Source organism: Pleuronectes platessa, chromosome 7 (genome assembly GCF_947347685.1).
Source record: "Pleuronectes platessa chromosome 7, fPlePla1.1, whole genome shotgun sequence".
NCBI classification, from domain to species: Eukaryota; Metazoa; Chordata; class Actinopteri; order Pleuronectiformes; family Pleuronectidae; genus Pleuronectes; species Pleuronectes platessa.
The window spans coordinates 19,126,137-19,150,224 of NC_070632.1; the positions used below are offsets into that span (position 1 = coordinate 19,126,137).

The 24,088-nt window shown below is 41.9% G+C and overlaps 2 protein-coding genes across 2 annotated transcripts in view; one reads left to right on the forward strand and one right to left on the reverse strand.

Moving 5' to 3' along the window:
• The first annotated feature begins 3,966 nt into the window (after window positions 1-3,966).
• Window positions 3,967-24,088, forward strand: part of tmem117 (transmembrane protein 117) — a 52,489-nt gene continuing 32,367 nt past the window's right edge. The window contains exons 1-2 of the mRNA XM_053426458.1: window positions 3,967-3,994; window positions 7,723-8,031. Coding sequence (XP_053282433.1) covers window positions 3,967-3,994; window positions 7,723-8,031 — 337 coding nt within the window. The remainder of the gene's footprint in view (window positions 3,995-7,722; window positions 8,032-24,088) is intronic.
• LOC128445141 (cysteinyl leukotriene receptor 2-like) lies at window positions 20,887-23,230 on the reverse strand. Its single transcript, XM_053427950.1, has 2 exons — window positions 23,191-23,230; window positions 20,887-21,887 (listed from the first exon to the last, which is right to left on the reverse strand). Exons 1-2 carry the CDS (start codon window positions 23,228-23,230, stop codon window positions 20,887-20,889), a joined length of 1,041 nt encoding a protein of 346 aa, XP_053283925.1.

The window sequence follows — 24,088 nt, forward strand, 5'->3', positions numbered from 1 at the left end:
TCCTTCTCTCTGCGTGTGTCTATCTGTGTCAGTTGTTTTATATTGAATGTTTGATAGATCAAATTCACCTAAATCTTACACACTATTTCATCCTGTCACCTGCAGACAAAAGCCATTTGACTTCAAGATCCAGACAAGAACAGAAACTTCTTCTGAAAATAGTGCATCCACTGTTCCAACAGCTTCTTCAAAAGATAGATCTACTCTCTGTGGTAAACCATGGAGAAACCAGATATTCCGAAGATCCTCAATGACGAACTCCTCACAGCCTACAGGAAGATTAATGCTCTTAAGGATGAGGTGTGGCAGCTGGAAAACCAGCTTCAAGACAGAGATGATTTCATAAAGATGGCGGTGGAGAAGGAGAAGGAGAAAGAGAAAGAGAAGGAGACGGAGATGGCGATGGAGAAGGAGAAGGAGATCCAGGGTCTGAAGGAGAAGGTGGAGCAGCTGGAAAACCAGCTGAAAGAAAAAGATGATATCATAACAAAGGAGGTGAAGAAACGGCGCACTCGCCTCAGGGCCTATCTTGACTGCTTGGCTGAGCTCACCGACTGTCAGGCCAAGGTTAAGCTTATGGAAGCAAGGCTGCACCAGGAGCCACCTCAGCCTGATACAGGATGTAGCAGTGAGATGGAGGTGGAGAAGGAGAAGGAGAAAGAGAAGGAGAAGGAGAAGGAGAAGGAGAAAGAGAAGGAGAAGGAGAAGGAGAAACAGAAGGAGAAGGAGAAACAGAAGGAGAAGGAGAAGGAGAAGGAGAAGGAGAAGGAGAAGGAGAAAGAGAAAGAGAAGGAGAAGGAGATGGAGAAACAGAAGGAGAAGGAGAAAGAGAAGGAGAAGGAGAAGGAGAAGGAGAAGGAGAAAGAGAAGGAGAAGGAGAAAGAGAAGGAGAAGGAGAAACAGAAGGAGAAGGAGAAGGAGAAGGAGAAACAGAAGGAGAAGGAGAAGGAAAAAGAGAAAGAGAAGGAGAAGGAGAAGGGGGAGGACAAGAAGCAGGAGAAGGAGAAGGAGAAACTTGTGACGATCTACAATGTCGAAATCCTCCGAGCCAACAGGAACGTTTTGGTTCTTAAGAAGGAGGTGTGGCGGCTGGAAAACCAGCTTAAAGACAGAGATGATGTCATAAAGATGGCAGTGGAGAAGGAGAAGGAGGAGGAGAAAGAGAAGGAGAAGGAGAAGGAGAAGGAGAAGGAGAAGGAGAAGGAGAAGGAGAAGGAGAAGGAGAAGGAGATGGAGACGGAGAAGGAGAATGAGATCCAGGCTCTGAAGGAGAAGGTGGAGCAGCTGGAAAACCTGCGGAAAGACAAAGATGATGTCACAACAAAGGAGGTCAAGAAACGGCGCGCTCGCCTCAGGGCCTATCTTGACTGCTTGGCTGAGCTCACTGACTGTCAGGCCAAGGCTAAAATTCTGGAAGCAAGTCTGCACCAGGAGCCTGCACCAGGAACCTGAGACAAGAAGGAGCAGTGAGGTGGAGGTCAACAAGGAGAAGGACAAGGAGAACGAGAACGAGAAGGTGCTTGCTTCAGGGCCGAAAGGAGATGAAACTGCAGCAGGAGACAACTCCAACTATGGAACTGAGCTACAGAAAGGAGGAGGCCGAGATGAGCTGGAGGAGAGAGAAGAGGTGGAGAAGCCCCCGCCCTAAACCCTTTTCTACTCCTCAAAACAAACCCCTCCCCTGTCCCCCTTAGTACATATTTGAAATTATCTAATGATATGTTGTAAATATGTTAAACTTTTTGAATAAAAATAACTAGTACAGTAACATCTACCTCTGTCTTTCTGAATAGAGATACAGGATTCATTGATCAATTAACACAGTGTTGGAGTGAAACAAATCAGTGTGATTAATTTAGTTTGCTACTATTCATACGAACACAGCAGAGCATAGACAAACAATGTTTCTTAACTTTTTTACATTTGGTCAAATCTATATATTAATTATGACAACAATACAATAATAATACTATCATCTCATCTGAGGGCCCACCCATCACACTGACCACGCCCATCTGACACTCACACACACTCACGCACACACACACATGCACACACACACACACACACACAAATACACACACACGCATACACCCAGACGCACGCACAAACACACACACAAGTCATTATCATTTATATATTTACTGTATATATACACATTTATTTCAATTTATTTATGGTTGAGGTCAATATCAGATCAGAAGACATGTTCATGGCACTGAAGTCAATGTAAAATGATTTAATTTATATAATCAATTTGTAAATTAATTATATAAATTATATTACAGTATGGATGTGGTGGTCTAACTATAAATACATTTGATTTTCATTAAATCATATATATTTGATGTATTTAGTGATTTTATTTTCAAATTGTTGATTTAACGATAAAGTAGTTTTTCCAATTGCACCTAAAGCCTTTTTAGTTTTTCTGGTAATGATACATATAAGTAGTGAAATCCTGGAACATCTGGAAGCCACCGGGCTTCCTGTCTCTGCTCTGTCCCTCCTTCCTTTCGCTTAATATATAAATAAAGAGATTTCATAGCAACTCAATCGTCCTGACCCCAGAGGGAATCCAACTCAGCGCGTCAACCACAGTAAATACAGGTGCACCCATACCGGAAACACTGTCTTCAAAATAAGGGTTTGTTACTATCGTGTTAATTACTACAACGCAAATCCAGTGCCTCAAGTAAACGTTGCAATTCAATGATTATAACACAACTCACACAAATAATGTATCAAAGACGTGAATTATACATTTATCTGATAAGTTATTTATAACACTGACATGGCTGATATTTAGTTGGAAATGTGTATATCAATTACAGTTATATAAATATATCTAACTTTTCACTCAGTGACGTGTAGATCATTCATTTATGAACATCTCGACAAAAACTACAGACACAGTACTGATTATAGAGGAAATAATCCATCTATTATTAACCTACAAAACCAATTCTAAAAGATAAACTAACATAGTAGCTCATACAACATTTGTGAACTTAAATAGTTAAAAAATATGATATAATTTGGTTGATTAGTTTATATGTTGATTTGTTGATTGGTTGAGTGAATTGCATATTTACTGAAACAAACGACCGTCTTCCTCAACACGTTTTATTTTGAAAGGTGTGGACGGAAGTGGTGTGTTAATACGTCTCTATCTTGTCACTGATGATTCAACGTGCTTCGGCCACATTGCTTATCACTGATGCTGTGTTCGCCGAGTGGATCCACACATCTGCATCCGTCCATCAGCTCCACATCAGCGGGCTCCGGTCAGCAGCCCTGCACCCTGCACCGCCCGCCCGGCCGGCGGGAACCCGCTGACGAAGCACCGCCCGGCTGCGCTGTAGCCCGCCCGGCGCGCGGACTCTCCAGGACAATGGCAGAGGATTTGGGGAGGGGGGCGCCTCAGTCGTGTACCAACAACAGGTCGCGTGGATAATCCCGCATCAGCAGCCAGTGTTCGGGGTGATCAGAGCGCCGCTGTCGGTCTGATGTGGCTGGAGAGCCGTGCGGGGCTCCACGTCCTGGCTGCGCTCTGAGGAAGAGGAGGAGGAGGAGGAGAGCGGCGTGGAGCAGGTGCGTTCACGGTTTCATCCTCCACACATGCACACATGACACCGGGGTGTAATATCTTTGGTGGGACAGGTGAGGCAGGTAGGATTGTTGCACGGTTTTGGCTCGTCCCGGATGTGCCAGGCTGCGCCGACATTGAAGTTGTGTAATCGGATGAAGCCAGCGGAGCATGTTGTGTGTTGTCTCTTGGGGTCTTGCGATGTGACATCTGGCGTCATCAGTGTTGTGACAGCACGGAGGATGTGAGTGGTCGCACACTCCTGGCCCTGTGCTCAGCAGAGGTCCATTCAGAAACTACTGGAACTGACACAGAGAATGGGCGTCCTGTGGGACAGACCCGTCTTTCTGATGGTTAAAGGAAAGGGACCTAGGACCATGGACATGATGATGATGATGTCACAAGGTAGGCCTGGATGATTTGGCCAAAACTGAGACCTGGATTAAACCGTTACGTAAATATAGAGATAAATGTCACATTATAAACTTAAAGTCTGATTCTTGCTCCCAATTGATGGTTGTGGTTTTAAACTCTGACAAACAGTTAAAAATCTGAAAAACAAATCCAATCTCCAGTGACTAATGACTATTATCAATAAATCACGATAACTGTAGCATTATTATTTCTTTTATGTTTGAAGACTCCGGATTGAACACCTTATGAACAGCAAAACATTTGACAAAGTTGAGGAAGATAAATTATGTGTTAAACTCCTCGATGTGCACCCATAACATAATTCTTGATATATGTTGGACCTTTGTTGTTTTGGTATTGATGAAAATGATATTGTGATCATTATTGATTTTGATTTATTGCCCAGACCTATCACAGAGTTAGCTAATTCACCTTTCTATTAGACAATTTCTAGCAGTGTTTGGGTTAAAGCCTACCACCATATGAAATACTGTAGCCCCAGGTGTTCTCTTAGGGCTGGGTGATAAAGACATCAATAATTATCGCAATATACTTTTCATCTATAGCAATACAATGCCTTTTGTAGCTCCCCTCCAGTTGAAACACGACCACAAGGCATTCTTTTGGTTACAGGTATTTATTTCTTTCAAAAATTTTGATTCTGATACCTTCTAAATCACTTGTGTTCATGATTCAACTGGAGAGGAGCTACAGTCTGAACTCACCGTTAGCCATACTTATACTCTCGATAAAGAAAATAAGCTAGCTAGCTAACAGCTAGTTAGTATTGTACATATTTCTCTTTCTCCCTAGTAATGAGAAATAAGACTTACATGCATCAGATGTGCAAAAGCCGCTGTGTGAGATAGGTAAGTGTTCCGTAGTGAATACATACTGTATGGGTAATTTTTTACCCATGTGTGTAAAAGTGATGTACTACAAATACAAAGTTTGTTTATAAAGTAAAAAAGGAAAAAGCTAAATAATGATTTTTGGTAATCAAAAGCTAGATATTCAATCAAATACATTTATTTCAAACATATAGCAAAGAAACACACTTATGAAATAACACAGGAAATGAATATGGGTCATTTTTTACCCATGTTACGCATTAGAAGGATATACAGAAAAGATTTTATTTAAAAAGTAACAAAGGAAAAATTAATATAAGGATTTGTGATGATCAAAAATGAGTCAATTGGTGAATACCTGGAATACCGAAAGATGATATTCATTCACTGTAAAGATTTGAAGTTGATCTGATGTAAGACCTGGTACAAGTACCTCAAAGTAAAAATGTGGAATATGGCCAAAATGGCCACTAAATGCAAAATTTCGGGCTTCCTGTTGCGTTTTACAGATTGTCCCTCAGACTTTTTTGTTTGTCTGGTCAAGATACACATGTGTATCGATTTTTGTGAAGATCGGTCAATGTGAAGGCGTTCCAGGGGACTCGGGGGGCGCCGTTGAGCCATTTTGCCACGCCCATTTAAAATTACTCCAGAATACGAACATTTTCACCACCTTCTAATTTCTAATTGCAAATTTTGGTAACAATTGGAGCTTGTTAAAGCCCTCAAAAAGCCAATCCATTTGCCTGAAAAAAAAATTAAAAAATCCTTACAATTTCAATAGGGCCTCCCACTGAGCCAGGTCACTTTGGACCCATGTTGTGTATGAAAGGGTTAACTCTCGACAAGGGTGAGGAGCAACTTTAAAAAAAAACTTTTTATTTTATCTAATTTATTGCGATTATCTTGATACAATCTTTGGCCATTTCACTAGTTTCTCCTTCCTCGGGCACTGGCCTCAAATGTGGGGTCAGACCCCCCCCATCTCCATTCTGTATTATACCAGCACAATGAAATGATTCTATTAGAGGAACCAGTAGCTTAGCATCAGCCAACGGGGCAGGTATTTTCCAGGAACACATGATGCTGGTGAAATTGAATAGCCACACAGGGTGCACCGCAGTGGCAGCTCTATTTCTGACGCCGTGACATCACTCCAAGTTCCCACTGTGGGGTATTTTAGGAAATGGTGTCAAAGCAAGGGACTGGTTTAGGAAGCTCAGACCAGATGCAGAGGGGGGGGATACAGCGACGGGATTTCATGGGTGAGTAATAATAATTGGATATAAAAATACAGAGGGGGGGTGGACTGTCGAGAAGTTGCTCAAGCGCTGCTCGGCTGGAGTTCCCGAGGAAAGCATCAAACGTAATGCTGCTGCAGTTTTATTTTGTGGGGAAGACAGAGCAGACAGGCTGAGAGATAAGCTGTTAAAAAGGTTCCTGAACTTTACAGCAAAGTGCTTCAGGAATTCTACCTTATCAAGGTATGACACACACACCTCAGCTTCTTTTACTGAGCGATGATGATGGTTAATTATGGGGTAATTAAACTCATTAATGTTTCACCACTTCTACCAGTCGTCATGCTGCTGATGCTCCGCTGCGTTGTCATGACGAACCAGTCGCATCAGGACCTCTGTGTCCTATCTCATGATCTTTGCATTGATGGAGGGTTTTGTGTTTAGTGTGTAAATGTGTTATCAGCACTGTCGCTGAACTGAATGAGTCTGAATTTAGCATAATAATCCCAGTCTATGCTAATCCTCCGTGATAGTACCAACATTAATCTGATTCCGAGGGATGTTTTCACCCTAATCTTCCCAGCTGATCTGAGCGTGACGTAATCTAACTGGAAAAATAACTTTCTTTACACCCTGTAACCGGGAGCCCTATAATAATTCTGCATCTCTTGGAGGAACAATTGCTGATTTATTACTTCAACTGAATATTAGGCCAAAGCTGCAATTTAATCCTCATAAATTCTGCAATCTCACAGAAAACTTTGTTGTCGTGATTGCATTTTTTCATTTCAGGGCATTGTTGCAAGTTTTGGCTTCCCTGGGCTCCTTGTTTATCTATAGATTGTTGCAGTCTCTCCCATTCTGCTCATCGTTCACTTATATCTTATATAACTTTCCATACCTCGACCATGGAGGTCATGTTTTTGCCCCGGTCCTTTCAATCGTTTGGAGGTTTGTTTGTTAGTAAGCAAGATTCTACAAGAACTACTGGATTGATTACCACAAAACCTGGTGACAGGATGCAATATGGATCAGGGGAGAAACCTTTTCATTTTGGTGCAGATCCAGAGTTTTCTTTTCACTCTTCTTTAACAATGTGAGATAAGGCTTTTTTCAACATTGTCCTTGATTTCTCAAAGAATAAATCATAGATCTTGATGTTCATAAAAATCGGACGTTTAAAAGAATGCTATTTATGAGTGCTGCAGAGGTATGCACTCTGTCATAGTTAGTTTTTTTGGTTCATTTGTTGACTGCAGGATTACGCAAAAACGATTCAATTATTCAAAACTTTGTGGAAGGAAGGGACATGGGCCAAGAAGAACCCATTAAATCTTGGCATTGATCCACAAATGTCTTTTCACTTTTTTTGATGTTTTCACCAATTTCTCAACAAATAATTCAAAGATCTTGCAGAAGAAAATCTGTCATGCTTAGGGGACTGATATTTATGTGTGTGTGGTTTGATCTAACAAATTTAAATGTGGTTTCATTAAGTGACTGTTGGGCCTTTGTGGAGGTATGAACTCTACTGGCTGTTTTATTGTGTAATTTCATTTCATTATTTAATTCCTGTTCATGTACAACATGTTACAACCCTCTCTTTCTCTCTCTGCCTGATTCTCAGGTGTAGTGTGGCTGGGGGGGCTCAGCAGGATGGAAATAGATGCCCGCTTTCGCTATTATTTCCAGCACCCATGGTCGCGTCTCTTCGTGGCCTACCTCGTCACCTTCTGTAACTTCCTCATCTTCGCCGAGGACCCCATCTCCCACAGCCAGACCGAGGCCCATATGATCGTGGTGGGCAACTGCTTCTCCTTCCTGTTCAACAAGTACCAAGATCTCGGATTGAACACCCTGAAAGTAATATGCTGGACGCTGGCCATCATCACCGGTATGCTAGCCGGGAAGTTTATATTCCACCGTCGGCTCTTTGGTAAGTCATGCACACAGTGATGCAGAGGAATGTGCAGAGTAATGGCTCTACTGAGGGTGGGAACTTTCTCCTGAGTGGTTTCTGTTGAGGCTGCTCACTAGCGAGAAACGTCTTTGACACCCAAACTCTACTTCTTTGTGAATAGTAATGTAATTAAGAGGGTTGTTATATCTCCACCATCAATTGTCTTCTTTGTATCTTTGCTCCCACTTATTGAACTCTGCCTCTCTTCTCACTTCTCATCCGATCTGGGTCAAACAGTGATTGTAAATCTTCTCTGCTTTTATCACACTCTGGTTGCAGTGGGCTTCAGTTAATTATTATTTTCTTAATTAATCAATTAGTCGATAAAATAGTAAAAGAAATGTAGTAAAAGGCCAACCACTGGGTTTTTTTTAAAACCCAATATGATATGTAAAAACCTAAATACACTGGAAGGGTAGTCAGAAGAATGCGTACCTCTGCCAATGTCACCAACATTCCCCTCCAATCTTATCAAGCTGCAGCAAATCTCAGAGATCTCATAGATATCATTTACTTAAAATGTGCCTGTTTTTTTTACATGAAGATATCATGAATTAGGGCACGGTCACACATGCCAGAATGCATGCGAATGATAATCGCCAACCAAGGCGAATTAGGTAGGCTATTATTGCTTGCTGAATATGGACAGTACAGGATGTGATGCCAATGATGGATAAATGGGGTCAACCACACAAACATCATTGCTAGGGGTTTAAGCTTTTATGTTGCCGATCGAAGTTCACCAAAGTAAAGTCAAGCCTCAGATTTGCCTCACCACAAGGAGCAACTGTTTTATTTACCTCCTTCCTCGCATAAAATCAAAGTGAACAGGAGGCAAAGGTTGGCCAGTGCTGTGTTGGCATTTTTGTGACCACGCCCTTGTTTTGTGGGAAATTTGTTAAAGAAAATATATTTTTCAGACAACTGACATTGAGTCCTTGTTTAGACGCCAGCTCCTCAAGTGCCATGTATCTTGCTAACGTTTTAATGTTTTTCACACACGTGATTCAGAGATCATACAGATACGACATATGCCAGTTAGAAGAGCCACGTATCAACAGATCATTCTGTGGGTTTGTGAACGTAGCATGGATCCGTAATATATGAGGAGATAAATCACAGATTGAACATGCCTCTAACAAATACATTATTTATTTTGTCAAGATTGATCTGAGAATCACCAGACTCATTATTAACTAAAGTTATACAACGACCTTGTTGAGAACCTCTGCAGCACAACATCCATCACCTCCTGCATATTTTAATCAGCCCTCATCTTGCTCACTTCTTCATCGCACACGTCTCCTCGGTACATGTCCTTTCTTTCACCCACTCGCCATCTGCCTCTCCCCTTCTTAAATCATCCAACTTTTATGTCTTGCCACTCTCTCTCACCAGCGTGACACTTTCCTTTTCGCTCTCCTCTCACAAGGCCGTGACTGGTAATATCATCAGCTTTTTCATTTGTCTAAACTCTGCGAAAGTCTTTGCGGCACTTCCCATTCAAGTCACACATTTAATTTCCTACTCACTTCACAACTCACTTAGGCCTGGCACGCTGGCTTATCTATGGATGAACCATTAATTACTGTAATTGGAGGGCAGAGGGAGAGAGTTGGGGGGGGGGGGGGTACTCTGTGAGTGATCATCTACTCTGAGCACAAATAGAAAGCTGTGAGCGCACTATGACACACCGAGAGGGGAAATGGAAAATGGCTTTGAGGACTGTTTAACCTGCTGATAATAGCAGCTCTTCTAACCACTCATGTTTCAATTAATAAATTGAGTAACAGTGACTGACTTACTGATCTGTGACATAGTTTCCTCTTCATTGGGTCAGGATCACACTGGAGATAGTCGATACTGTATACGCACAGAGTCCTTGGAGATTTGTACGACTGAGATAGAGACCTTCATTTGATATGCTCATGAAAGTAGCTCTGAAATACGATATATCATAATAATAGTTCACACAATGTGGAGAATACAAATAGAGTCGTAATGAAATTTGAAAGGCAACAACTTGAGGAGGCAAAAATTGACAAGACAAGTTTGAGAAACACTGATCTATAAAATCGGTATGTATACAAAATAAAGTCTACCTTACTATGGTGTTATCTATCTATCCATGTACATGGTTTTGCTTTCATTTAGATTTTGCGAAGTAAACTGATAAAATGTACAATTGATTTGTTAGTTTGGCCCATGTCCCATCCTCTAACATGGAGGAGGTGGGATTTATGCAGACACCCGATATTTTGGGGGCGCTCTCATGTCGTCCATCTTTATATACAGTCTATGTTGTTGACTCTTTAGGGGTGCCCATGGGTACTTATAGACACTGGATGTTCTTGATGCAAATATTTCTAAACTCCAAACAGAATGAGAACGGACGTACGCAAATTGAGATGCGACAACTGTTTATGGAATTTAGGGGAACAGACTCATTTAAGCTTCTTCAATTGTATTTATATGCATAGTTTAACTGTCACACAGACTTCATTATTTCAGTATGAAGCTGTAGACAGAGCGTATGTGTTTTACTGCACCAGCATTTACTTGACTCATAACAGTAAAGAAGATGCTTCATCACATGAACTCCAGTCAATTACACCGAGGCTCTGTGTACATACTCTTACATTAGCTTGAGGGTATAAAGGACAGTAGAGTGCAGCTCATCCTGAAGGAAGGTACAACTAATGCACTTCAATAAGCCTGCCAACAGATGGTGTGTGTGTTTGTGTGTGTGTGTGTGTGTGTGTGTGTGTGTGTGTGTCTGTGTGTGTGTGTGTGTGTGTGTGTGTGCTGTGAGACTTGAGGATATAAGAAAGGACAGATGAAGAGAATCTGTGATGGAGGGAGAGAGAGGCGGATGTCGAGAGTCGGAGAGACGAATCGTGCCCTGCACAACATTTCAGTGAAGCAGTTATGTAATCACAGCCCAGGTATAGAAGCAGGCCCAGCGTACAGAGCATTATCTATTGTAGATCGCTCACAAAGGCCCACATGTCCCCTCCTACTGCGCATCATGTCTCTAGTGAAGCTTAGCAGATTTATCCAGGGTCTCTTCCGCTCGCTCGTATGTAGGCAGGCAGGGTAAACACCTCAGTCACACAGAGGCTTGACTACCTGAAAAAGCACTTTGTGGCTGAAAGCTCTCTGTAGTCGGTTTTCTGACGGTCTTCTACAAATCGAATACATTGCCTAACTGGAATACTGTTCAGGCAGACTCTGAAGAGTTATGCATAACTTCACATCAATTTGTCATAAAGCTCGAAAGAGGCATTGTTTTTTTTAAAGCTGACACATCCCCCTAGATCATTTATAATTTATGACGGCCCAGAAAATCTAAAAATGTCCTCCATTCTGCATCCTCCATCCATTTTAATTTGTTTCCTTTATTTGCCTCAATATGTGATTTACCGCTTCAGATATCAACACAAATATTAATCCAGCTGCTGCAGAACCTCAGCAATTCCTTTATTCGGTTTTTCAGTCCATTAAGCACAGATGGACAGTATTGTTCTCTGTTTGCTTCTTCTGGGGGGAAACAGAGAAAACTCCAGTGGATGAATAGCTTCTGACAGATTATGTGATTTGAGACTGTATTTGAGGTTCAAGGAACAACCTATGCTATTCCTTCCAGGGTTCACTCAAGGCTATGTGTGCTCTCTAATCAAGTGGGCGGTAGCCAATGATTCCCGTCATCCAGAGGGAGACTGGCTGTCATTATGCATTTGCATTAAATCTTAGGTCACACAGGGTTTGTGAGCTGTCTATGTCAGCCACAGATTAGATTAAGTCACCTTTTCAGATTTCAGGACAGAGACCCCTTTGGGATGATCTTGTTCAAGGACTTTGCATTGATTTTACTTATGAAGTATTACAAACCAAGAATACAGTGGCGTCAATTCAGCCAAAGCTAAGGTATGGCAAGGTTACTAGTCACATGACTTAACTACAGTATCAATCAATATACATGCCCAGCAAATAATCATAACAAAAGTGACAAGTCTGCTATGTAGCTTTTCTGTGTGGTTAGGAAAATTTGAACTTTTTCAAATGCAGCCTCACTCACATCCCGCTAGCGCAAGTAACTATGGACACAAACACTTAACTACGCACGTCAATCAATCAATTCAGTCAAATGCGCCGTTACGCATCCGTTTTCAGCACCATGGATAGCAAGCGGCAGGGTTAGACAGCAGTAATAGCCTTTCTGACACAATTTCACTCTTTCTGTTCACTTCATTCACTATGTAATTGCAACAATATCACGTGAACATACCAGGTAAACTGCTGTAAACTGTTAAAGTCCAAATATAAAGAGGAGAGGGAGGGAGGGAGGGAGGGAGAGAGGAGAGGGAGGGAGGGAGAAGAAAAGAGAAAGAGAAATCATATTAATAAGATGTTTGGGTATCTTACTTTGAGATGAACTTTATTAATTATTCCACAAGTGGATAACGGCGGGTCCTCAAAGCAGCAAAGTTATTGACGAGTTCATCTGCGTCCATGGATTTTACGACAGCAGGCTCAACAGCCATCAACATGAGGTTTGTGAGCCTGTCATCGCTCATGGTGGTCCGCAGGTAAGTCTTGACTCTTTTTAAAACGGAAAAGAATCTTTCGTTGGATGCAGTGGAGACAGGAATTGTTGCTGCGATCTTGAATAGCTTGATGACCTCTGAAAAAGCGACAGACATGGTCTTCAGTCGTGTCAAAGCCAGCATTATGTTTTTCTCCTCCTCCACGTCCTCCTTCATCTCAAGTTCAAGGAAAGCTTTTGCTGTGTGACACTGGGAACTGAGAAGGGTGGTGTCGATCAGTTCATCATAGAGTTGTGCAAACTGTTCCATTTTAACTACATCCATAAAATGGGGAGATGAACAATCAAATGCCTGGATAGCATTAAGTAGCTCATCATTATCTGTAAATCGGCGATCTAACTCAGAGATGAAGCGGTCCAGTGTTTCAAAGTATAGTCTTTTTTCTTGGTCATCTCCTGTTTGTCTCTGGCCACTGGATGATCCGACAATAAACCCTGCCAAGGCTTTGGACACACTCCGTGCTCTTGCTGGTCGCAGAGGGGCAGTGTCGCTGCTTGGGAGGCCGAGCTCTGTGGAAAATGCCTTGGCTCTGCTCAGTGTGTCCTGGTACTCTTTATCTGACCTCATCTTTTCCAGCTGGGCCTTAGTACTCCGTATGAGGTTGGAAGCCATCGTGATTGCAATGTCTTTTGTCTGAAGCTGTTCAGACAGTCCATAAGTGAGATTTAAGATTTTTTCTAGGACATGAAGACGCACAACAAAAGTGACTGTCAGCATATTTGTCCGAAGTCCAGCAGCTTCAGTTGAACCCTCTGCATGAGCGTCAATAGTGGCATCTAACACAGCTAGTATAGCCTCGTAGCGCAGTTTTATCTTCTGTAGAGCCCTATACCAATACAGCCACCGAGTGGGACAGGTGCGCTCCAAGTGCAGTATTTTGTTGTGTCCCAACTTCTTTTGAGCCTCAATGAAAAGCATGTGTCTGGTATTGCTATTTGCAATAAAAGTATATAGTGTTTGAACAACACCAAAAAACTCTGCCATCTCTGGTATTTCAGTTATCGAGCTCACAAGCACAAGATTTAGTCTATGTGCATGACAGTGTATATACGCTGCATGCGGCACTTTTTCACGTATTAAAGCCTGCACTCCACGCACATTACCCCGCATAACACTTGCACCATCGTAGCATTGTGCAACACACAGCTGAATATCTAAACTCGATAATTCCTTTATTATTTTCTGGGCCAGGGATTCAGCTGTCAGGTCCTTCATGTGATAGGTTCCAATGGCTCTTTCCTTTATAATCCCGTCATGTACATAACGGATCAAAATGGCCAGCTGCTCCTTCTTAGACAGGTCTTTCGTTTCATCCACTAACACTGAAAAGTACCGTGCTTCTCCTACTTCATTTATGATTATACTTCTGATATTTTCCCCAATAACTCTCACCATATCATTCTGGGCTTCTGGGGAAGAATAGTGCGCATACCTGCGTTCCTGTTTGCTTTTCACGTTCCTGTCATCTGTTGCAATAACGTCCAAAAGTTCAAGGAAATTTCCTTTATTTTCATCCTCATCTCTCTCGTTGTGGCCACGGAGAGGGAGGGCCTGTCTTCCCAGAAATGACATGATTTTGAACAAGGATTTGACGTGAGCCCGGTTCTCCTGCACCTCATCTGTCCTGTTTGCGTCAATCCGACTTGCGATGGATTCCTTATGTCCGCTGATCACAGCCTTAAAGTTAGACCACGCTAATGCAGCACAATTGTGTCTACTGCTCCCTTGATGATCCCGGAGATTTTTTTTTCATGTTCTTCCAACATGTGTATCCAGTGTCTATGAACACACGCAGTCCATGCCTGTCACCTGTTAAAGTTGAGGCTCCTCCAAAATGACGGCATGCAAAGCAATAAACTGCATCTTCTTGCGCAGAATATTCAACCCAGTCATATTCCTGATACACACTGACATTAAAGCGTCTTCCATTTCTAGTTGGGAAGTGGGTCAAACGAGGACGCCTGAGTCCGTCTGTTTTACATCCACTAATATCCTTCTTCTCTGCTCCAGTTGACCCAGAGGCTGCTACTGCTGCTGCACCCGGGCCTTGACCTTCCTTATCGCTGTCCACGTCTGATCCAGCTCTTTCAATCTGAGAAATTGGTGGGGACTCAGACTCGGATTCAATTCGAGAAGTCGGTGTGGACGAGTTCTCAGCCTCCATGCATGTAGTCTCCGTCTCCCTGTTAGCATCTGCATCCCCGGCGCAGGTGCTGGAGTGGCTAACAGCCTCGTTAACAGCTTGAATCCCACCTTCACTACCTGGTCCTTCTCCCTCTGCTGCTGGGGCAACATTGGAGCCATCACCTTCACCTGCCTTTTTTTTGATAAAAAAAGATTCTAAAGTTCTTTGCTTTCTTTTCATTTTAGTTAATTAGCTTAGCCGAAAAATAAAAAAAACCGCGATAACATGACCCGCTCTGACCTCCGGCGGCTTCTCGTCAGGAGATACCACATTTCAAGATAGGGAGGGGGGATACGTTACGATAAGTATTGGGAAAGATAATATCTAGACTAGAGAAATCGATTGTGTTGTTCTGATTTTCGTTTGTATTTAATTTATATGTATTAAATAATAGAATAATTAATACAAATTGACACAGAGTAATTCCATAAATTTATTTTTTTAAAACGAACATTTACATTTTCCCCTGGAGCCAAGGTGTGGCAGCTGCCATACCTTGCCATACCCAATTGACGCCTCTGCAAGAATATACAGTAAAATGCATTTTATTTTGTCATGTCCTTGTTGTTTGAACAAGACATGCAAGGGTAAAGAGTCTTTGACTTCTAACACGATAAAGATCTGTAGATTCAGTCTTTAGTCTAAATTTGACAATAATCTGAAAGTAAGGCTGCAAGAAAAGTCTGTCTTACATGCATGTACACGAAAACCACATATTTATATAAAGATTATGATAAAAATTCTGAAATGGTTAAGCTTAAAGTTGGCAAATGTCAATGTGTTTCATAGACAAACGGAAGATGACACAAAGGAGTTTAAACCTAAATAGTTCAACATCCATGAGTCCCGTGTCAAACAAGATAAGAAAACACAGGTCAAATGATGAATAGATCCATTGACATTCAACTATAACTCAATAGTCCAATAGTCCATTTTACAAATACGCTTCTCCACTGTTCTGCTGATGAGACAATCAACACATCTATCACATCAAAGCAGCCTCATCTTAGTTTAGCACAAAGACTGCGACTGACAGACAGATGCAGGTCCAAAAGGTCGCTTAAAATAATCTATTTTTATAATCCACCCAAAAAGCTACCAAAAAAGGAAAGCTACACCAAGAAAGTCAGTGTTCATAGTTTCATTCAAAACTCTGCGTAAACACAACACAAATTGTTCTTTTGGATTCTTGGATTGAAATCTTTGTATACAGTCTAACTTTAGGGATTTATTTTTGACGACCAGACATTATGTATGTGTGTCTAGTGTTGAGTTATAAAAGATTTATAACAAATGCCCCATAACGCAACTAGTTATTCTTTCCGCAGTGATGCAGCACTACAGCTTTATATCATGGGACTATCTTTGCAGTAAATGACTAACTCACTGCCCATCTCCATAATGCAAGAAGTGTAACTTGGCCTTATTTCTCTCTCTCGCTGTCTCAGTCCCGGGATTAGCATAATATATGCACCTCTCTCTCTCCAAGGCTTTTCTAAAAGCTAAATTGAAGGGTAATTTTCAGTCATGTGGAGCACCGTGCTAAGCATATTAGACCCTGCTTTTCAACGTTTACATTCAATCAAGCACGTAGCAATCGTTTGAGGCTCCAGAATCATGTGAGCAGCAGAGGAAGAGGTGACAGTAATGTGAAAACCTGTTTTACACAACTGTTAGAGCACCACGTTCTGTACAGCTCAGTGTGTGTGTGTGTCTGTGTGTGTGTGTGTGTGTGTCTGTTGTTGCAGTGCCTCTCGTCCTCATTCCCCGATCTTGATGATTGTAGCCTGCAGGATGCCATCTGGGTTCTGTCATATGTTTTTACTGTGCCACGCAAAGGCTGAGATGCCTTATGTATGGCACAGTGTGGCTGCAGGTCAAAAAGTGTGTGTGTGTGTGTGTGTGTGTGTGTGGCTGTGGAGTATTTTTCTATTCATGTATGTGACTTAGAGTAAGTCTTTCTGTTGAGAGTATTATAGTTTCTTCCTCTATTCATATGGAAATTATTTGTCTTTTAATTTATTAAAGTTGAAAGTTATTCAACAATAGTCATAACAAATTCATTGTTTAAGTCATTTATCAAAAAGAGCGGGTCGTCCACCAACCTTCGGTTCGGCTGGACCCCTGAAGACCTCTGCCCTGTAGCTTTACGTACATGTGAATGATTAGAGCTGTGATTCAGTGATCCTCGATCTAAAACTAATTAGTAAAGGGAATAAAGTGGTAAGGCAGTGGCTCCTTCATTACTTATGTTGTCTTGATGAGACCACAGCCATCTTTGAAGATAGACCCTCCTTTTGATCTCAGCAGCACATCTGTGTGTTTTATGTTTATATCAGAATGTATATACAGATTTATAGATGTTTCAACTTCCTCCCACTGAAAATAAATAAAGCCAAAATATCCCTGCATGTGAATACTGGAAACTTGCACATTTGAAACCTGAGTCTGCACAGTCGTGATCTGTGGATAGAGCTGTGGTAGCGAGGTCCTGCTGATACACGCACTTTACCAATCACGTGTGAGTCTCAGCTGTCAATCATGATGTTTCATCCCGTTTTTATAGTATAAAATTATGAATTGAAATCAGTGTGTGCTAGAGCATCGATGTGATAAGATCTAGAATGACAGAAACCATGTGATTTTGCTTTGTCCCATGCCCATCCAGGTACATGGAGGAGGCAGAGTTTATTACGACAATATGGCTTTGTCATGTCGTCCATGTTTATATACAGTCATATAGTGGTTATAACACTAGCATGGCGACAAAGATGTGTCCACAGACAGACGGACACCTCAGCTCTGCCTCTGTGGTAATTCCTCCACACACAGCCGGACTGTCACAGCCGGTCATCATCAGCTTCATAACTACTCAGCCTTCATCAAACTTATGGTGCCCTGTAGAGTAGTGTGCTACACTCTCCTCCTGGAGGCAGCCCCCTCCCTCAGTAAATAACGTGTGATGCTCTGGTGTCAGCCCTTCTGCTGCGCCCCTGCAGTTTGTAACACTTGTATCTTACTGTGTGAAGCTGCCAGGTCTCTGGTGCATTTTTAGTGAAGTGTGCATTCATGTGACGTGTTAGGGCTGTTACGATCAACAAGCTCTAGTTGGACTTTGTCTGTTTTCTGCTCATTGTACTCTAGTACAAGCCTCATCACAGTTTATCAAGACACCAACACATTATAAAAAAGAAGATCCATTGATATTGAACACTGGAACTTATAAATAAGAAAATCTTAGTTCTACAACCGCCCCATTGAATCAACTCAGAAGAAGCGTGGGCCAAGACATGCCATCATTAAGGAGAATTTAAACTGAGGAATTATTGCAGTCAGTTAAAGGATCATAATCAGGCGATTATGTAACAATGTCTAATTGTTGTCTGTTAACGAAAACCAATGAAATCACTCCTACGACATTTTTGTGTTTATTGTCTAATGCTATATGCTTCTACAGCAGTATAAAGACGATTAAATGAATGCTATATTATTAAATTATATCATTATATAATTTTGCCTTGTTTCAGCCTCTTCTGCGTTGGACATTCCCTGACTTGTGTAGCAGAGAGCTGTCAGGGTAGAGGCTGTTCAATGTCTTGTTCCACTGATTTGGACATTCATGTTCACACTTCCAGCTCCTCCAGGTTAAGTTCAGGGTCGTAGTGTGAAAGCAGCTTTTTTTTCTCACACAGTTCACAGCCTTTGTCGCCTCCAGCCAAAAACACAGAGCAGAGAAAGGCAGCAACTGTCTTGTGAACACAGTGGAGCATTTAACAGCGAAAAAACACCAATTGTTTTCTCAGAATATTGAAGGGTCCATGTTGTTTAAAATACATTTTCTTGGCTTTTACTATCCGTCATGACTTGATGGGGGTAAGTATGTGCCCTCAAAATATGAAAACACTCACTCCACAGACGTTTTCACTCAATCCATTCTAAGAAATATGTTATTGAAACATCTCGGTACCAGTCCAGCCTCTTAACCCACCACTCGCCTCCACCTCCACCATCCCTCCACACCGAACGCGACACCAAGCAGACATGTTGCTGAGCTAGCAGCCTGTCAGCTACCACAGGCTAACCACAACAAACAACACTGAAGAAACACTGCAGCGTGGAGGGATGCAAGGAAGAGAACATGTCCGTGCACATTCCTCTTAAGAAGGTTATTGTTCGAGACCAGCGGTTACGCTTTATTTCTTCTGATGTTACTCCGTGTTGACTAACATGGAGGAGGCAGGGTTTCTTACCTTTATAACATACAACCTTTCATAGCTTCTTGCTGTTCTGCCCCCAAGTGGCCAAAATAAGTTGAATAACACTTTTTTGTCTTTTATCTTATCTTCTTCAGCCCGCAATTCAACAAATCTCCAAAATGAAAACCATTGATATTTTTCCACCTCAAAAGTATATTGTAACCTTTCCTAAACCTACAGATAATTGTTCACTGTCCCTGAGATGTTATTAATGGGCTTTACTCACGGAGTGAATTTCATGTCCAAGTTCTTCAAGCAGAGGATGAAACACAAATGTGTTGGCACAGCCGAAAGAGAGACAAAGACACAGAGCAAAAAACAGCAAGAGGCAGCAGCACAGGAAACCAGCCAGATGAAAAATTGCTTATTTACCTGAAATGTGTCACTCCTTTGGTCCGGAGCCATAAATAATTAAATGAATCTATGAGTCAGCTGATAGGAACAGGTGGAGTGCTTCAGTGGCCTGGGAGCCAGCTCTCTGTTTCTCTCTCTGGCTCTAGTTGCTGCAGTCTCCCTGTGGAAGGACTTATGTTGTCACTTCCCACCTCTGATTTATTATCCAGACACTTAGTTACAGAGGAGTTTCGCTCTGGGGAGACTAGTGGCCATTGTCGTGGCTGTTCCCTCAGCCCCATTGGTGATGCTGCGGCACAGCAGCTGTGAGATGAATGGGGATGCCTGGTGTACATGCTAAGATGCAGGCAGTGGTATAACTCAGATGCTCTGCAATCAGGGGTTGTTTTGGTCGGGGGTTGTTGCTAATTTGGGTCCCTAAGGAGGGCATGGTGTTTGTTCTGATGCTGGAAATCTAAACAGGATACAGTAGAGCTGCACACTGACACCTAAAATAGATGAAAGTGCAAACATAATGAGGCTGACCTCACAGTTTGCAGACGATGGGATAGACTTTAATATGAAGAGCAGTGACTGCTCTATCTATAGCTGGAGAATCAGTACGGATATGGTCATATAACGGCCTGGTGTTTAATCCACTCATTGAACATTTCGATCACATTTTCCATGTACGCTTCACTGCACGACAGTCACAATATTTAAACAGGAGGAGGTGGTGATGGATGTTTTTACATGTTTGTATTGATAAGGCTTTAACACAAGTTAGCATTGCAAATAAATAACAGGATGATTGACTCATTCACTGGTGCTTTTCTGTTATTATACAGATTCAGAGGTGATCTGCATCTGTGCAATAACAGAAAAGCACCAGTGAGTCACTTCACTGGCTTACATTCACTGGAGCTTTTATTTGGATCAGCACCTAATTAGTTTCACACAATATCAGTCCTGATCTTGATTCTTGATTCAAATTCCATGAATTATTCTCTGATAAATCTATGAAAATGTAATGGAAAAACCAACAATGTTAAAGAAAGTGACAAAATAAAGATTCCTGGATCCGTCCCCTGATCTGGATTTACACCTAAATTGAAAGGGCTCTTTCCTGACCCTAACCTTTTTCCCACCAAGTTTCCTGGAATTTGGTTTGGTGGTTTGTGTGTTATCCTGCAAACAGACAAACAAATGCAGATAAAAATGTGACCTCCTTGGTATGTGTAGTAAGAGATCGTTATCTTGTGATATAAAACAAACCATTTTGTGGGTTTGATCACAATTTTTCAGCCACAGTATTTAAATTTTGTATTCCATTTCGACAATTTACAAGGGACACTTTGGGCAAAGACAAATGTCCCATTAACATCAGTCAAAGGCACATGTGTAACAGTGATCCAACAAATGGAATGTAAGGCAGCAAGGACTCACTCAATCAACCAATCACCCCAACCCTCCTGCTGGCTCTGCAGCACAGCCTCTTGTTTCTGTCTCTCTTCAGGGCCAGCAGCTTCTTCTGGAAGTGCTCGCTCGCTGCGATGTACAGCACCGGGTCCAGACAGCTGCTCACACTGCACATGGCTTCAAAGAACTCGAAAATGGCATAGAGGACATTGGTATTAGAGGGTGTGACCAGGTTGTGGATCCTCATGAACACTAGAGTGATGACCATGATGTGGTAGGGCATGAAAGAGATCACAAAGATGAGTATGGCGGCGGTGATCATCCTCTGAGGCTTCCCTCCCGCCCGCTGGGCTCCTCTGTCCCTTCGGCCATTCGGGAGACGCCGCAAAACACGAACTGTGCTGATGTAAAAAACCAGCATGCTGCTAAATGGCAGCAGGAAGCCTACTATTGTTCTGATGATGGTTATGATCTTAACGTAGATGAAAGGACCCTGGATGTGGTCCATGCACACTGTGACATTTTCAGGCCTCTGGATTGCGAAACTTACATATAAGTCAGGGATGGAACTCAGGATGAGAAGGACCCATGTGCAGACGGCGCACAGCTTAGCTTTACCCACGTCCCACCAGCGCATAGAGCTGATGGGGTGCACCGTCCCAATGTAGCGATCAAAACTGATCAGGGTGAGGAAGAGGATGCTGCCGTAGATGTTGATGTTGAAGGAGATCTTCTTGAACTGGCAGAAGACCTGTATGTCTTTAAGGTGCAACCTCTGGAAGGTGAAGTAAAGGGTGAAGGGGAGGGTGAGGATCCAGGCCGAGTCGCACAGCGCCAGGTTCAGCAGGAAGATGTTGTTGGTGCTGGAGCTTTTCCTGAAGCAGGTGTAGTTGACCAGAGCTGCCACGTTTCCCAAGATCCCCACAGGAAGGGCAAAAGTGAAGAGGACCAGCAGGATGTAGCAGTACCACTGGCCATTCTCAAAGCGCCTGCATAATACTGTTGACTGGTTCAGGAACTCCAGAAGCACCTCTGGGTTGTAAAAAACAAAGAGGAGCCAGTTTTACTGGTGAGATATGATTGACACCCGGGCAACACAAACATCGGCAAGAGTTGTGGTCACTTCAAAGGACTAAAACTTGAGATTTAGAGAATAAGATTAGGTTATCATCAGTTGCATCTGCGTGATTTTCTAAGGGATTCTGTAACTTCTGAGGAAACAGTGAGATAGATAATCTTGTTCTCCCTGCTGGTTATTTACTAAGAACATGTCTTTGTCTCGTACGATTATGACTCTTTTCTCATTAAATTGCGACGTTATTCTGATATTACAACTTTTTATACTACTTTCTTACATTTTACCTAACTCGCAAATGCTCATCATCATCTCCACATCCTCAGATTTACAATACAAGCTTGATGGTAAAAATAAATACTCGACTGATGATGACAAATTTTCTCAGACTGCACAAAGCTCCTTCATTATACAACTGGCTGAGTCGTACAATCTGTGGCTTCTACTACGAGTCTTAGTCCTAGTAGCAATAAAAAACCTAGTCAATCACAGAAAATTATATTTCTATACTACTACTTTAAATTTTACCTTTTAATTTATCATCCTAAGCAGCAAATTAAAAGATCGTCTGTTGTAATGCGTGCGCTGGTAAGTCATGCTCACACCGGGCGCTTTAAATAATAATCAAAGTGTTTTTATTGATTTTCACCGAGCGCTTTAAAGTAAGATGTGTTCACTGTCTGTCTCAGGGCTCAGGTCTATATTTACTGTAACTGTCTCCATAGTCTCTGAGCATCAGTAGCGTGTCCAGGAAGTGAGCGCTGTACTGTCTGCGGAGAACAATGAAACCTGGGGGACTGTTGATCTATTGCCTCCAGCATGTCACGCTCTGTTTGCTCTCAATCTCTGATAGAACATTCATTTTGTCTGCCCTAGCGGATATTAACAATTTACCTAGATCAGGTTTCAGCCCAGATGCTGACGGTGAATACCCTGCTTAGAAAAGGCAACATTTTTACATTCTAAATCTTTAACATGTGATGGAGGTATTAAGCACTTTTAATTTTTGCTTTTATCACGTATGAAAATATTGAACTTATTTGCTCTGTCAGTAATAATTTTAGAAACCATGAGATTCCACTATAGTTTTGCGGTCATGACTTTATTTATACCAACCCAGGTCAGGAAATTAAAATAAATAAATTTAATAAAATTGTATCCATTGTATTGTGTCAATTATATATATCAGCTTCACCCAGTTTTATTTAGAAGATTGTGAGCGATCTTAAAATGTTGTATTTAGGTTCAGATTGTACTCACCTCCGTTAGTTGCGTGAGACTTGTTGAATAGGGGAATCATGATGAGTGAAGATGCTGATCACATCTCAGGATGCCCTCACTACTCCTCCTCCGCCAGCTGTGTGCTTCTCATCTGTCAGGAGCCGTCGCTGCACTGCCTCTCCTGTGTGTGTGTGTGTGTGTGTGTGTGTGTGTGTGTGTGTGTGTGTGTGTGTGTGTGTGTGTGTGTGTGTGTGTGTGTGTGTGTGTGTGTGTGTGTGTGTGTGTGTGTGTGTGTGTGTGTGTGTGTGTGTGTGTAAAATCAGTAATCGTAGGATTAAACAGAACTGCTGTTTATCCGTCTGACATGCACATTTGCTTCCTCACGTGGGCCTGTGTTTAACTGATGGTCTTTTTACTGTTATGATTGTTTTTCCAGCTCGGAGTCGTTGTTTATGAACTGTGAGTGGATTGCTGCTATAAATCTGCTGATTTTCTTTATAGCCTGAGCACTTCCCATAATTATTACACATGATCTCATTATCAGATTGAAACAGAATGATAACCACAATGTCAGCAAGTCTGGACAAGGTAGTAATTGGAAAAATGTGAATTTGAATTTGTAGAAGACTTTTCCCCCTCAGTTTCTTTAACTGAGATGTTTGTTGCACTGTTTCCTGTCCTGATTTTTAATTCCACATGTACAGTATTTTCTCTGCAGTGCTTTCCTGGATTAGTGGCTTATTCACACATGCTGAGGTAGAATAGTGTAACCTGGTAAATGACTTGGATAACGTTGAAATGTAGCTTAGGGGGGTCACCTTAAAACTGAATGTAGTCCGTCAGCCTATGACAATAAGTCATTAGACAATTTAAAATGGATGACTGTATTGTTTGTTCATTGTTTTGATACTAAACTTCAAAAGACTTCATCGTCATT

Coding starts and splice junctions, on each gene's coding strand:
- LOC128445141 (XM_053427950.1), bottom strand. CDS start 23,230: ATGATTCCCCTATTCAACAAGTCTCACGCAACTAACGGAG. Junction 21,888..23,190: donor GTCTCACGCAACTAACGGAG/GTGAGTACAATC, acceptor TTTACAACCCAG/AGGTGCTTCTGGAGTTCCTG.